A 16,097-nucleotide genomic window follows, 5' to 3' on the forward strand; every position below is an offset into this window, starting at 1 on the left:
TGTACATTGTGAGTGTGGTAGAGACAGTAAGTACCTGAGACATGGGATTTGATACAGAACTGATTTATCTTTCACAGATTCACAATATTAACCATCAGTCCAGTTTAAGGCTACCATCAGCAGAACGGACTCCTCCAATGCTCAGTGACCAGGGTTCAGTCCTGGGTGCGATGAGCAGCCGCAAGAACTGGAGAATCTGACAGTAACAGTCCCTCATGAACCTGCAGCTGCCTTCAGTCACCAGATCTGTACATTATAAAAGTACATTGAGCTGATATATGTCAAAACAATAACTGTAACAAAGCATTATGGCTGCAGAGAAAGTGCAGTGCAGATAGACATATGGTGCAGGGTCACGTCGAGTTACATTGTGAGGTCGAGTCCATTTTATCGAACTGGAGACCATTCATTTGGTTTATAACCGCAGACAGGAAGCCGTCCTTAAGCCTGGTGGTTCGCGCTTTAAGGCTTTTGTATCTCTTCCCCGATGGGGGAGCGGGTTTGCAGCAAGAATGTCCAGGTTGTGAGGATCTTTGTGTACATAGCCTGCTTTTCCGAGGCAGGGGAAGTGTAGGAAGAGTCCATGGAGGGGAGGCTTGTTTCTCTGATGTTCTCTGCTCTCCAAAGTTCTCTGCAGTTCCTTGCAGTCATGGGCAGAGCAGTAGCCATACGAAGTCGTGAAGTATCGACAAGAAGCTCAGAGACCTCGGCCTTCACCCTGCCTTGTGTAGCTGGATCCTGGACTTCCTGTCAGATCGCCGGCAGGTGGTAAGAGTGTGCTCCCTCACCTCTGTTTCTCTGACCCTCAGCACACATACCCCACAGCGTTCTCTCCTTGGCCCTCTCTGTGCACCCATGAATTGTGTCGCCACCCACAGCTCCAATCTGCCAATTAAGTTGGCTGAGCACACTACATTAATTGGCCTAATCTCAAATAATAACGAGGCAGCCTGCAGAGAAGAAGTCATCACCCCGACACAGTGGTGTCAAGAAAACAACCTCTCCCTCATGGTGACAAAAACAAAGGAGCTGGTTGTGGACTACAGGAGGAATGGAGACAGGGATCAAATTCAACACTTCCAAGTCTGTTATCGCACATTTTAATTTTGATCATGACAGAATGTACTGTATTTTATTTATTGTTAATGACATAAATCATATTTATATATTGCTACTGACAGCGAATCGTATAATTTATGCTCCGTCTGTTATCTGAATGTACTTGCCTGTGATGCTGCCACAAGTCAGTGTTTCTCTGTGCCTGCACCTTCCCGTACTTGTGCACTTGGCAATAAATTCAACAGGACCTGAGAAATCTCAGTGAGATTTGATTAGTGATGATCATCTTGGCAGCTCGGTAGGTCGAATGTATGAGACAGTACACTGTTAAACTCAAAACACTGAACAGTGGTGATGATCAGAGGGATCTTAGACTCCAAGCTCATCGCTCCCTGAAAGAGACTGCACAGATTGATCGGGTGATTAAGAAGGCAAATGACGTGGTTGTCTTTATTAGTTGAAGCACTGAGTTGAAAAGTCGGGAAGTTGTGTTGCGGCTGTTGCGAGCCTGCGGTCGGACTGTGACTGTGTCTTTAAGAGCGCCGGAGTGAGGAGGCGGGGCTATGACGTCTGTCACAGGCTGACGGCGCGAACTGTGGATTTAACCATAAGAGAGACAGAGCGATCTGCAGACAGGCAGTCGGCCAGTCTAAAGAGAGAGAGAGAGAGAGAGGGACTGGAAAAGCTGATAGCTTCAGTTTGTCACAGCTGAGGCTTGGAACTCTCCTATGCTCTTGATCATCGGTACAGGGAACCACAACGAATGTGTGTGGCTATCACTTCGTATAATCCATAGGAGTGAATTTTTGGAATATTTTGGGGGACCGCTTGTGTTAACCCTTGCCTGGGTGTGTTGTGTGGTAACCCCTGGAAGACAGTATTCCTGTGACAGGTCACTTTCGCTGATAACTTGTATGTGGACGGATTCAACGGATAAGAACTTCGAAGACGGCTATTTTGATGTAACGGCCTTTTCTCTACGTTTCACCCTGGATTACAAATATCTCTCTCCCATCATTTATTCCGTGGATTACTGAATTTTCCTACTTTACCATCTGAAGACTCTAAGCTTTGTTCCCTCAGACTCGATAGTTTGGGAGTTATATTTACACATATATACACATAACACTGTAAACTTTCCTTTATTTCGTTAAGTTACTACATTATAAGTAGATACTAGTAAAGATAGTGGATTTAACATCAAAACCAGATTCCAGTGTGAACTGTATTGCTGCTGGTTCGTTTCTAAATCGTTACAGTTCATAACACAGCTTTATAAAACTAGTTAGACCACATCTGGAGTATCTCATACAGTTCTGGTCGCCCCCATTCTCGGAAGGATGTCGGGACTTTGGAGAGGGCGCAGAAGAAGTTTACCAGGATACTGCCTGGATTAGAGGGCATGAGCTGTAACGAGAGGTTGGACACCCAGGGCGGCGCAGGCTGAGGCGAGACTGGAATGACGTTTATAAGATGATGAGAGGAATAGATAGAGACAATATATTTTTCCTGAGGGTTGAAATGTCTAATACATTTAAGGTGAGAGGAGATGTGAGGGGCAAGTTTGTTTATTTCCACAGAGTGATGGGTAGCTGGAATGCTTTGCCTGGGGTGGGGTTGGAGGGTAGGAGGAGGAGGAGGAGGAGGAGAAGGAAGAGAGAGAGAGAGAGAGAGAGAGAGAGAGAGAGAGAGAGAGAGACAGACAGACACACACACACACACACACACACACACACACACACACACACACACACACACACACACACACACACACACCGGTCACGTGATCCCGTTCGCCCCTCCCATTTAACCACAGATGGGCAGTATCTGCGCGTCTGTTTCCGAGGCCCCGCCCTCCGGATGATGCAATAATCACTTCGAGCATGCTCACAATGCTGGTTGGGCAGTGTTTTCTTCCCTGCTCAGTGCCGAAGCGGGTCGTCTGCGGATTTGGGAAAGCGTCCTCGCTTTCTCAGTCGGAGACCCGGGCGTCGGGATCACTGTTTGCGGGCCGAAGATGTCACTTTCCCATCTGTGAGTACAGAGACCGATCCCGAGCGGGGAGATCCGATGTTGGCCGTGAGCCCGGAACTGAGGGCCGATTACTCATTTAGTACCCAGTTATCTGGACTCGTCAAAAATGCGCAGACTTCACTGAATCTGCATTGAACGATTCAAACCAGCAGCCCAGGCTGTCTATTTCCGCAGAATTGAAATGGCAGTCCCGCCAACAGGTCACGTGAGGCTGCTTCCCGCAGATTTGCCCCGCCCTCTGCTGTGCGACGCAAGATCACGTGTTATTGTCTCAAAGACCCAGGATGTGTGGTGATGCTTCGTCCATATTGTGTTGGGAAATCTGATGTTGGCCACTGAGTCCCGTTAACTTCTCCCAACTCGCCTCGATTCCTGAGGCTCCTCGCATTTGTCCTTGAGCATTATGGCTGTTGTGTCTTCTCCCTGACTGGGGTGGGTGAGAAAGAACGTCCCAGGTTGAGGGGATGTTTGATTTCACTGCCTGCTTACCGAGGGACTGGGAAGTCTAGGGGAGAGAATGGTTTCTGTGATGTGCTGATCTGTATCCAAAGGTCTCTGCAGTTCCTCACAGTCACGGGCAGAGTCGTTACCATGCAAGGGGTTGAAGTGTCCAGATGGGAAACTTTCTATGGTGTGCTGATAAAAATTTGGTGAGGGTCAAATTGTAAATGCCAAAGTTCTTATTGTTTGTTCTAACTTCGTCATTTTAAGATCTTTTATATGGTAGTGTTTACTATTAATTCTGTATCTGTGTATTGCTGGAGAACCATCATTGATTCTTCTTGAACTCTTCTCCACCTGGTTCCATTTGCTCATTCCCTGCCCATCTTGTTCAACCTCTGTCCAGTCTCTCTCTCCCCCAACTTCAGTGATGTATATCAACCATCTGGGTCAACCTTGGTCCACCCTGCATTACACCTCTTCAATGATATATATCAGCAATCTTTCTTCTAACACTTGTCTTCATTGTGAGTGTTCTTTTACAGCTTTGGCCTCGCTGAGTTATTTCTGGAATCAGTTTTTGTGAGCTGGAATGCCAAAGGGTCATCAGGTTCCAGTTCTGTTGTGCATTGGTGTGGAGGTGCTAGTTATTGAACTGTGACTGGCTGACACACTGCAGCATTTTACTGGCAGCAAAGAGTACTGGGAGATGTTGGTGCTTGGGCTATAATCCTGTGATTGGCATTCCAGGGATATGGAACTATTGGTGTTTTGGCTTTGACATTGGTCACTGCTTCTACAGATGGGGCTGGGTGGTCATCCTTATGCAATGAAGCAGAAATTTCAAGCAGCTGGACATTGGTTGTGGGGGAATCCCTGACTGCACCACCCAGTCTGAGATGTGGGGATGATGTGTGAGACTCTCGGTGTGGGTAAGTGGCACGTCCAGCTGTGTGGCTCTGTGAGGTTGGGTCCTGGGATATCACAGTTTTAGATCCAAGTAAAATGGACCCAGGTTTATGAGGTGTTGAACGAATATTTCTGGTCTGGGATCAAATGTTCATATCTGGAGTTCCTTTGGAAGAAATGGCTGTTAATCTGAGGAGCGAATGAGTTTGTATTCCATCCCTCACAAGGAGAGGCTGTGATCAAATGGGCTGTTCTGTGTTTACACCAGTAGAAATAGACCTGGGGGTTCAGTGTTCGAACTGTGTATGGAAATTCCTCCTCACTGTCACCTGTCTGTCAGGCAGTGGAAATCAAACAGGAACTCACGTTGCTGGCAGTCTGCACTAAAAATGGAAAATTGTGAATCCATTCTGACAGAAGATTGTGAACCTGAATCGTTAAATTTGATGCTCTGCCCACAGCAGCTTCTCTCCTGTTGGGCGATTCCGGTGATTCCAGTTTCTTTTTATTACGTTCACCCTGGAATGGTTTACATTTCCTGATTGTCTGTTATACGTGAAAATGTGTTCAGTGTGGTTGTTGCTAACAAGGTTCACATGAATAATCTCAGAAATGATCAGCTTTATGAATGAGGAGCATTTAACGGGGTGGTGAAAGCAGGTGTGTGGTTAAGTCAACTGACTGAATGCTGAAAAGCCTGGATACAATGGACATGGAGAGGACGTTTCCATTACACAGAGAGTCTGATTTGACAGCACAGTCTCAGAATAAAGAGGCTTCCCTTTAAAACTGAGATGAGAAAAATTTCTTCAGCCAAAAGATGGCTGATGCGTGGAATTTGTTGCCACTGAGTGTGGTTGAGGCTGTCATTTGTGTGTATTTAGGGCAAAGATTAATATATTCATGATTGCTAAGTAGCTTCAGGGTTACAGGAGGAAGGCAGGAATATGGTGTTGGAATAAATCTCAGCCATGGTTGAGTGCTGGAGCAGACTCGATGGATCGAATCACCTAATTCTGTTCCTCCATCTTATATCTTACCATGACTGAACGATGAGTCCTTCCTATCCCAAATCAAGTCTTGTGACTTGTCAGGGACAATTACAGATTTGTTCACTGAGATCATTATATTTGTCTGCAATGTTTAGATTTCAGTGAGCAGAAATATTTTGTTCTCCTTTGTATTGTTGACATGCTTCATTATCTTTCATGTTAAAGTTAGACCTGCGGTGAGAGTTTTATTGGAAGAAAAACCCACAACTGGAAGTGAACTACGACTGAAGACGAGGGAACAGCAGCAAGTGAACCAGCCCGAGGACTGAGAGCACAAACTGGAGAGAACCCATCTGACTCAGGGTTTCCATTGATTCACCAGGAGAAAGTTTGGTGAGTCTCATTTACTCAGACACTGGTCCTTTAGACATTACATATCTGTACAAAGTAAGGTAGGGAATTGTTGAGGTGAGAATGAATGTGCCCAGAAATATCAGTTATGCCTTTGTCAGACCCAGTTGCAATCACTCCAGGTCTGGTAATATTCTGTCAGTATCCCAGCTCTTTAAACTCACGCACATTCCCTCAGTGTTTGCTCATTTGAAGAACTTGCATCTTCTGAAGTAGCTTTTGGTGGGTTCTAAGTGTGGAGAGGGAAAGAGGGGTGCTTATATTTACTATCTTGCAAAAAGAGGTAATTCTTTGAAATTACTTGCTGCAAACTCACTACCCAAACTCTGGAGAACTCCACGAGGCACAGGGCCTCGACTCCAATAAACAGCTTCCTATCATCATCATCTGCTTCCTATCGTCTAGCTGTTCCCAACAAATATAATTCCTCTCAGTGATCAACTATCGGAATGATTCACTCACTTTTAGATGAACGGGTACCTACACTGTTGGGGTGTTTAGATTGCCGGGAGACAAGGACCACAGGGACGAGAGGTCTTCAGTTAACTGATATGAACCTGTCTTTACCCTGCTGGCAATTCTGGTTTATATCAGTAAAACTGTTATTTCTGAAAATACAAAACAACGAGACACTGCACTGACTGAACCACCCCAGACCAGATCACTCTGGGAAGTCCTCCTCAGAAACATTGGAGTTTTGTGACCCAACTCGAGACAAGCACCACACTGCCCACTCTACGGACAACATGGCAGAGCAGGGTATCTTGCAGGGGACTTTAAATCACACAATGTTGGTTCACTGATGAAACCCATTAGGTTTCCTTCGCTCACTCCCCGAAATCATTAAAAAACTCCATTAAACAGCTTTTCAGTACAAACTTTCACCCATATGTGACGTCATTCTGATGCCCCCACATAAAACCATAAAACATAGGAGCAAAATTAGGCCATTTGGCCCATTTCTCCTGTTCTGCCATTTATTCATGCCTGTTCCAATTTTCCTCATTCCCAGTCTCCCTCCTTCTCCCCATAAACCGTCATCAATCAAGAATCTAGGAACCTTTGCCTTTGATATCCATAAGTACTTGGCATTCACAGCATCTCATGGCAAAGAATTCCATAGATTCACCACTCTCTGGCTGAAAAAATTTACCCCATATCCGTCCTAAAAGAATGCCCGCCTATCCCCTTTAATCTGAGGTTGTGTCCTCTGGTCCTGGACTCTCCCAACACAGGAAACATCCTCTCCACATCCACTCCATCAAGGCCATTCACCATTTGATAGGATTCAAAGAAATCATCCTTCATTCCTCTGAATACAGGTCCAGAGCCATCAAATATTCTCATATGACAGGCCATTCAATTCTGTACTCATTTTCGTAAACCTCCTTTGAACTCTCTCCAGTATTAGCACATCCTTTCTGAGATAAGGGGCCCAAAACTGCTGAGAATAATCCAGGAGCTTTGTGAAGTCTCAACATTACATCCTCACTTTTATATTTAGTTTTGTATTTATATTTTATATTCTTGAACTGAATGCAAACATCATACTTGCCTTCCTCACTAAAGACTGAATGCACAAATTAACCTTTAGGGAATCCTGAACAATGGCTCCCAAGTCCATTTGGACCTCAGATTTTTTTTGTACATTCTCTCCATTTAGAGAATAGCCAACCCTTTCATTTCTTCTAGCAAAGTGTATAATCATGCACCTCCCAAAACAGTATTCCATCTGCCATTTCCTTTCCCATTTTCCTGATCTTTCTGTAGCCTCCCTACTTCCCCAAAACGACCTGCCCCTCCACCTATTTTTACATCCACTGCAAACTTTGCAACAAAGTCATCAATTCCATCATCCAAATCATTGGCATACAACATGAGAAGAATCATTCCCAACATAGACCCCTGTGGAACTCCACTAGAAACCAGTAGCCAGCCAGAAAAGGCTGTCTCTATTCCCACTCGTTTCCTCCTGCCAATCAGTCACTACCTTTTCCCTGTAATAACATAGGCTCAGAGCTCGTTAAGGAGCCTCACATGTGGCACCTTGTCAAAGGCCTGAAAATCCAAGCACACAACATCAACCAATTCTCCTTTGTCTACCCTGCTTATTATTTCTTCAAAGCATTCCAACAAATTTATCAGACAAGATTTTCCCTTGAGTAAACAATGCTGACTCCGGCCTATTTTATCTTGTGCCTTCAAGTACCCTGAATTCACATCCTTACCAATCGTCTCCAACAGCGTTCAAACCACTGTCAGACTGAGTGGTGTATAGTTTCCTTTCATTGCCTCTCTCCGTTCTTGAAGAGTGGAGTGACATTTGCAACTTTCCAGTCTTTCAAAACCATTCCTGAATTTAGTGGTTCTTGAAGGATCATTACTAATGCCTCCACAATCTCTCCGGCTACCTCTTTCAGAACAGTGGGTGCAAACCATCTGGTCCAAGTGACTTACCTGCCTTCAGATCTTCAGTTTCCAAAGAACTTTCTCTCTTGTTGTGGTCCCTTCTGTACAGGTCCCACCTTCCCTGGAAGAGAGCCATGGAACCAAAAATCTTATCCCCTCTCCTTCCCTCCCCCTCCACGTGCCTGATGTCATGCATGGTTTTGCTACACTGGGGTCTGACTTCATGTGTGCAGGTTTGTTTCTCGTGGTTGTGCAGTTTAATCTTTCTTCCATTCAGACAAGGGAGTGAGATCCAGATCTGTCACGTTCTCTCATTGTGGGTGGGCATTTTTTTTCCCCATTGACTTTATTCCACTGTTACAACTTGCCGAAGAGCAGCCAATGTTTCGAGGTATATAACCCTATTAATGCAAGAAGGAAGCCTTTTCTGTTTTTCTGGGCTTCTCAAACATTTGTACACTTCGGTTAAATATCCCTCCGGAAGTTCCAGAGGAGAAGCTCAGTCTGTCTAATATTTCCACACAATTAAAGTAGGAAATTGTTTATTATTGTCATGTACCAAGGTTTAATGAAAATTTTGTCCTGCATACCATCCTCTCAGATCAACACATTACAACAGTAGGTTATGGTAATTCATTAACAGAGTGTAACAAAGCATTATGGTTACAGAGAAAATCCACTGCAGGTGGACATATGGTGCAAGGTCACATCGAGTTACATTATGAAATCAAGAGTCCATCTAACAATGCTGAGGAATTTTCAGTTTGCTTATAACAGCAGAATGGAAAATGTCCCTAGGCTTGGGAATCTTTAACTATGTTGCCTGATTTACTGAGGCTGCAGGAAGTATAGAGAGAGTCCATGGAGGGGAGACTTGTGTCCACGATGTGTCCACAGTTCTCTTCTATTTCTTGAAGTCAAAAGAAGAAAGTAGCCGTACAAAGGTGTGAAGTATCCGGATGGGATACTTTTTTATGGTGTAAACTTAAATTTGCTAGATGAATAGCAACACTACAAACAGTTCTTTACTTTATCCTTTTCCCCAGTTTATTTGTTCGAACTCAGCCGGCAAGAAGCTCGGGGCCAAGCATCAGAGAGACAGAATTCGTCTCCCTCTGGCGGCTCATAATGAATCTCTGTCTAACATGCAGAAACGTTACAGTTATAGAACTAGCGAAACAAAGAGCACTTTAGTTCAACTGGTATTCCCACCAAGGCTGTTGGAGCAAAACTTAATTTCTTAGGTAAGAGAGTCCACTAAATCAGGGTTTTAATTACAGATGAATGTTCTGTCCAATCCTTATCAGTTATTCTCTTTTGTTAGACAAAGGAATGAATTTAGTTCAATTCATGTCTCATGAGAACTCAGCTCTACATAACGTTCCCAAGAGATATCTGTGAGTCGTTAATCTAAACAAGCTGCAAGCAGATTCCTCAGTGAAGGACAGAACAGAAATTTGCACACTATCCGGAACAGAGCACACATAAGTTTGGACTTAGTTTTAACCTGTTATTTACAAGAACCCAAGAATCATTTCTTACATCCCCCAATACCCTTAAAACTTCATCACCAGAGTGTTGTAGCAGATAGTTGCCTTTCTGACTGAAAACCTGTGACTAGTGGAGCGCCACATGGATCAGAGCTGGGTCTGTTGTTGTTTGTCATCTCTATCAGTAATCCGGATGATAGTGTGGTTAACTGGATCAGCAAATTTGAGGATGACACCAGGACTGGTGATGCAGTAGACAGTGAGGAAGACTATCATGGCTTGCAGTGCGATCTGGACTGCTGGAAAAAAATGGTTTGAGAAATGGAAAATGGAATTTAATGCAGACAAGCGTGAGGTGTTGTGCTTTGGTTGGAGCTGCCAGGGTAGGTCGTACACCGTGACTGGTAGGGCACTGAGGAATGTTGTAGAAGAAAGGGACATGGGAATACAGGTCTATATTTCACTGAAACTGGTGGCACAGTTCAACAGGATGGAAATAAAGATTTTGGCACATTGGCTTTCATAAACGAAAGTGGTAAGTAGAGGAGATGGATGTTATGTTGACATTGTACAAGATATTGGTGAGGCATAATTTGGAGTATTATGTGCAGTTTTGGTCACCAACCTACAGAAAAGATGTAAAAGAGTTTGAAAGAGTTCAGAGGAAATTCACAAGGATTTTGCCAGGTCTGGAGGTCTTGGGTTATAAAGAGAGATTGAACGGGTCTGGGCTTTATTCCTTGGAATGTAGAGATTGAGGGGAGATTTGATGGAGGTGTGAAAAAATTATGAGAGTTATAGATGGAGTAAATGCAAGCTGGCTTTTTCCACTGAGATTGGTTGGGACTACAACCAGGGTCATGGGTTAAGGGTGAAAGGTGAAACATTAAGGGGAAAATGGGGGAAAACTTCTTCACACAGATGGTCATCCAGGTGTGGAATGAGCAGACAGTCCAACTGTTGCATGCGAGCTCAATTTCAGCATTTAGGAGGTTTGTATAGGTACCTGGATGGTATGGGTGTGGGTGTAGGCAGTCTAAATAGTTCAGCACAAACTAGAAGGCCCAAAGGGCCTGTTTCTACGTTGTACTTTTCTATGACTCTGTGACATGAAATAGTACTAATATTAATGTAATTCCTTTTAACAGCTGTGCAGACCAACCATTCATCTGGTCAGGAAATGTTTACATGGCTTTAAAACTGTGGCACTTCACATTGACAGTAGATAATAGAAAATCCCAGCTGCACGTCAACAAAGGCGATTTGTCTGGGAGTGTTTCAGTTACGGTGGGGCCAGGCACCCATGCAGCTCAGTGGGAACAGGGAATATTACCAATGGAGAGTGTTAAACTGAGCCAAGTCACAGATTGGAGATGCAGAAATGTCCAATTCTTATAGAGACAGGAAGTGCTTCAGAGAGTTTAATGGTCATTCCAGATACCAGCACTGTGCCCAGTTAGAAGATAATTTCTCTCTCCAACTTGTGTTGAACTTCACTGTAACAGTGTGATGCCAGATCACACCTTGACAACTCGAGTGATCTCTTCTTAAGTGTTGTCCTCCACTCATTGATGGATTTTATAAATCTTTTTTCAGGTTAAAAACGACAAGGAATATATCTACAGGAATCTCGAACACAACACACCAGTTTTGCTGTCTCTGTCCAGATATTTAAGAAGTGGAGCAAGGGATTCACTCGATCTTCCTTCCTGCTCAGATTGTGGCGAGGGATTCACTCAATCATCTGACTAACTGGCATGCCTGTCCGTTTACACAGGGGAGAGGCCATTCACCTTTTCAGGCTGTGGGGATTCAAGGTCAATTCATGAAGGTACATCAGCAAGTTCACACTGGGACAAGGCCATTCACCTGTTCTGTGGGTGAGAAGGGATTCAGTCACTCTTCCCACCTGTGGACACACCAGTCAGTTCACACTGGGCAGAGACTGGTCATCTGCTGAAATTGTGGGGAAGGATTCACTCAGTCATCTGACCTAATGGCTCACCAGCGAGTTCGCACTGGGGAGTGGCCGTTCACCTGCTCGGACTGTGGGAAGGGATTCACTCAGTCATCTCATCTACTGAGACACCAGTCAGTTCACACTGGGGCATGGCCATTCACCTGCTCAGAGTGTGGGAAGGGATTCACTGAATCATCCTCCCTACAGAGACACCAGTCAGTTCACACTGGGAAGTGGCGGTTCACCTGCTCAGACTGTGGGAAGGGATTCAATCGGTCATCTCATCTACTAAGACACCAGTCAGCCCACACAGGGAAAGGGCCATTCACCTGCTCAGACTGTGGGAGGGGATTCACTCAGTCATCTCTACTGAAGATACATCAGCGAGTTCACACTGGGGAGAGGCCTTATACCTGCTCAGACTGTGGGAAGGGCTTCATTTTGTCATCCCAACTGAAGGTACATCAGAGAGTTCACAATGGAGAGAGGCCATTTGCCTGCTCAGACTGTGGAAAGGGATTCACTTTGTCATATCACCTACTGAGACACCAGTCAGTTCACACCGGAGAGTGGCCATTCACGTGCTCAGTTTGTGAGATCGGATTCACTTCATCATATCGCCTACAGAAACACCAGTCAGCCCACACAGGGAAATGACTGTTCACCTGCTCTGTCTGTGGGAAAGGATTCACTCATTCATCTCAACTGAAGTTACATGAGCGAGTTCACATTGGGGAGAGGCCATTCATCTGCTGTGAATGTGGGAAGTGATTCACTCAGTCATCTGACCTTATGTAACTCTTGTTTTGGCTAGCAGTATAATATAGGGGGTGATAGCCCCCCAGCCCGGCAAAACTTGAGAAATCTCATTTGGGTGGATACTGCACGATGTGTCCCCTGTTACAAATCAGTACCCTGAAATAACAAACAGTACACAATCTGTGATTAAAGGATTGTGCTTTATAATTCTTACTTTGACTATATGGTTCGTGAAGAAATAAGAAAAAGGGCCCACTCTCTCCATTCGCGTCTTCTCATCTCTTCCCGGCAAAAGACCATGAAAATCTCTCTTCCAGACTCGCAAGAAAGAATGTTTCTCTTATTGGATCACCCACACTCCAAAACCCTGTTATCTCTAGTCGTAACCCAAACATTGCTGCTGCAGAGAAACCATTACCTCAGCAGTGAAATATTACAGAGAGGCTATTATGTTAGCAGTGAAACCTACAGCATGTTACACTTGTGTCACACTACCGGGTTCACACTGGGGAGAAAGTTTCAATAAGCTGCATGCTGGATATTTGTCCATCATTTTTTCTCAATGCAATTTCAGCAGTGACTGTCGGTGCTGAACTCTGCAATTATTGCTGCTGCTCACCACACCCAGTTCTGCACCCTGGTCACTGGGCATGGGAGGAGTTTCTTCTGCTGCACATTCACCTTTAACGGGACTGGAGTTTAATATTCTGGATCCTAGACAAATAATTCAGTTCTATTTTAAACTCTGTCTCCAGTACTTAGTGAATTTACAACACAACTAGTGTACAGAAGAGAGTCAACTCAGGCCATCTGGACCCTGCCAGTGATTCTGTTCCATGACAGTCCTTTTAAATCCTCCCCTGTTGTTCCCCTCTCGCTCTCCCTGTGGTGATGGCTTCCAAACAGTCACCACTCTGTGAATTAAGAGGTTTCCCCTGAATTCTCTGCAGACTGAGGAAGTCGAGCTGACTACAGTTCTGTCTGAGATATTCTTTGCCCCTCCAATCTCTGGGCTGAGGGAGAATGACATTGGGAGTTAACCTCCTTAATCATGACTCTTTTTCACATTATGGGTCATTTTTTCTGCTTCTAAAGGGTTGTTAGAAAACACCACTGTCCTCTAAAGACTGAAAACAGAATGGAAAACCATCAGTTGGATGTTCAACGGAGAAGAGTCAGAAACCAGAAGCGGGCACAGGGCAGAGTTTGGGGCTCTGGACGATGGTCGGGGTAAGAATGTATAATGAGGAGAAGGGTATCAGTAGCGGGGCGTGGCAACATATGTCAGAGTAGCAACATTTGGAAGCTGATTGACAGGGAAAATAATTTGTTTGTCTGACTGATAACACAAACACTGCCTGTTGTGAGGTGCTCCTCTGGTTGAGGAACATGTGTGTGTGGGGAATGTTTTTATCTATTGAGGGAGTTGTTCCTGCTTGTTTATCCTGTAATATTATATCCGGATGGTTATTACGGATTGTCCTATTAGTGGTTATGTATTGATTATCATATACTTTGTAAGATTTTTACTCTAAAACTGGATAAGGCTTGAATTTATTGTGCCTTTATGATGTTACGGTGGTCATTCATAAGTTTGTATTTTAAAGCAAGATTTTGGTGAATGATATTTGTCACTTGATTGTACCTATATAAGTAATCAGATTGAGTTAAATTCCTGCAGGATCCCAGAATATTTTGGACTGTGTCTGGTTTCCCTTGGCATTTTCTGCATTTATTGCCTGGTTTGTTTGTCTTTAATGTAATTTTGATATTTTAAAATGTTAACTACCTTGTTCTGTATTTCCCCAAGCAACCCCTATTTCTGTGAAGAGGTCTCCAACTCGCAGTAAGGTGCTCGATGCTTCCCTGTCACCAGCTAGTCTGCTCAGATCATTGGGATGTCTCCCATGGAGGGTCATACTCATTCCACTGGTTAATGTTTTCTTCCATAGTGATGATTCATTTTTCTGAGTTAGCCTCTCATTTAAGTTTTCTGGTCTGTATTTCTTATCAGAATTGTATATACTCGCATGGAGTGCTGAATCCTGTATTTTTGATGAAAATATATACTTTAGAAATCTTACCAGACTGTTGAGTGATTTTTTTTTTAATGTCTGTTATAGCTCTTCCTCCTTCTGTCCTTGGTAGTGTTAATCTAAGTGTGTTTGAGTGTAAATAGTCTTTTCTGAATTTGTCATTTCAGTTCTTATTTTTTTTTGTAAAGTTTCCAGATTGGAATGGAACCAAGATATTTTGCCAAGGAATATATTAATATGGGAATAGTGAAAGAGTTTATTGCCTTTGTTGTATTTGCTATACCATGGAAATATGTTTGGTAAATGTTCTTAAGCCTTGAAGTAAATTTTGAAACATGTTTTTGCTTTTTCACACTACTTTCTATTTTCTCTGCTTGTTGATATTCCAGATACCTCTGTATCAAGAGTTCTGATGAAGGGTCTTGGCCCAAGATGTTGATTCCCAACCATGGACACTGCCTGACCTGCTGATCTCCTCCAGCACATTGTGTGTATTGCTGTAGATTCCCAGCACCTGCAGGGTCTCTTGTGTCCCATATACTTGCATGTTTCTTGAATAGGACACACAGGTAGGCAGAGAAGGTTGTATGGTTCTGTTGATAAAAAATAAAATCAAATCATTAGAGTCGGAAGGTGTTGAGTCACTGTGGGTAGAACAGAGGAATAGCAAGAGTGAAAAGACACTGATGGGATTTTTATAGAGACCCCCCCATCAGTAGTATGTATATCTTCCACAAATTGCAACGAGAGAGGGAAAATGCATGTCAAAACAGCAATATTGCCGTATTCCTGGGAGATAGTCATGCAGATATAATGGGAAGATCAGGTAGTTGCTGTATACCAAGAGGGTGATTTCCTAGAATGCCCACAAGATGGCTTTTTAGAGCAGCTCCTGGTGGAGCCCAGCTGGGGATCAGCCATTCTTGATCAGAAATTGGAGGTGGGAAATCCTGGCAGTCGTTGAATGTTTGGAGTTGTGGAGACATCATATTTTAATTGTGCTGAATATTAATTTCTGTGTCTCTTTGTCTTGGAATCGAAAGGCTCTATTAAATATTGTCTGATTGCCATTACAGATGTTTGATAACTGTTGAACAAATAAGAGCATACCATTTTCTGTGATATTTTTAAAATATGGTTGCATTGCGGTTTTAAAATATTCCACAATGTGTGGATCATAAGTGAGTTCAATTGAAAGAGAAGGAGGAAGATTATGGTAATGAAATACTTTTTGGGAGTCGTGTGTTTCTTTAGTTTGTGTTGTTGGATGATTGAATTCATCATCTTTTTCACCATACATGTGGCAGAAATTGTGTGTCTCCTTGCCAGAAGTGATTTCCAGGAATGGATGTGAAATTCGGAGCCTGCAAGACTTTTCAAAATTCTATGAAGTGTTAGTGTATGGGAGCCTCAGCTCCCCATATCTTACTCTCCTAAGTTCTGTAGAATACGTGCTGAGGCCTTTTGCTTCACAAGTTGTTTATTCTGTATTCTGCAATTGCTTGCGATAGTTTTGAAGGAAGACAAGTGTGAGTATGGATGTTTACTTTGCTCGCTCTGCGTTGTCAGTTTGTGTCATTTTGTATGTTTCATTTAT

At 43.7% G+C, this 16,097-nt stretch overlaps 1 protein-coding gene across 3 annotated transcripts; it reads left to right on the forward strand.

The window, feature by feature from the left end:
* The first annotated feature begins 2,952 nt into the window (after positions 1 to 2,952).
* Positions 2,953 to 14,547, forward strand: LOC140206758 (uncharacterized). Of its 3 annotated transcripts, none has more exons than XM_072274960.1 (3): positions 2,953 to 3,093; positions 5,661 to 5,828; positions 11,342 to 14,547. In XM_072274960.1, exon 3 carries the CDS (start codon positions 11,742 to 11,744, stop codon positions 12,360 to 12,362), a length of 621 nt encoding a protein of 206 aa, XP_072131061.1. In that variant the 5' UTR covers positions 2,953 to 3,093; positions 5,661 to 5,828; positions 11,342 to 11,741; the 3' UTR covers positions 12,363 to 14,547. The 3 variants fall into 3 exon arrangements, with proteins under 3 accessions (XP_072131061.1, XP_072131063.1, XP_072131062.1); XM_072274962.1 differs by having other exon boundaries at positions 5,665 to 5,828; XM_072274961.1 differs by lacking the exon at positions 2,953 to 3,093 and adding an exon at positions 3,105 to 3,743.
* The last annotated feature ends 1,550 nt before the right edge of the window (positions 14,548 to 16,097 follow it).

Source organism: Mobula birostris, chromosome 13, assembly GCF_030028105.1.
Source record: "Mobula birostris isolate sMobBir1 chromosome 13, sMobBir1.hap1, whole genome shotgun sequence".
Classification (NCBI taxonomy): Eukaryota; Metazoa; Chordata; class Chondrichthyes; order Myliobatiformes; family Myliobatidae; genus Mobula; species Mobula birostris.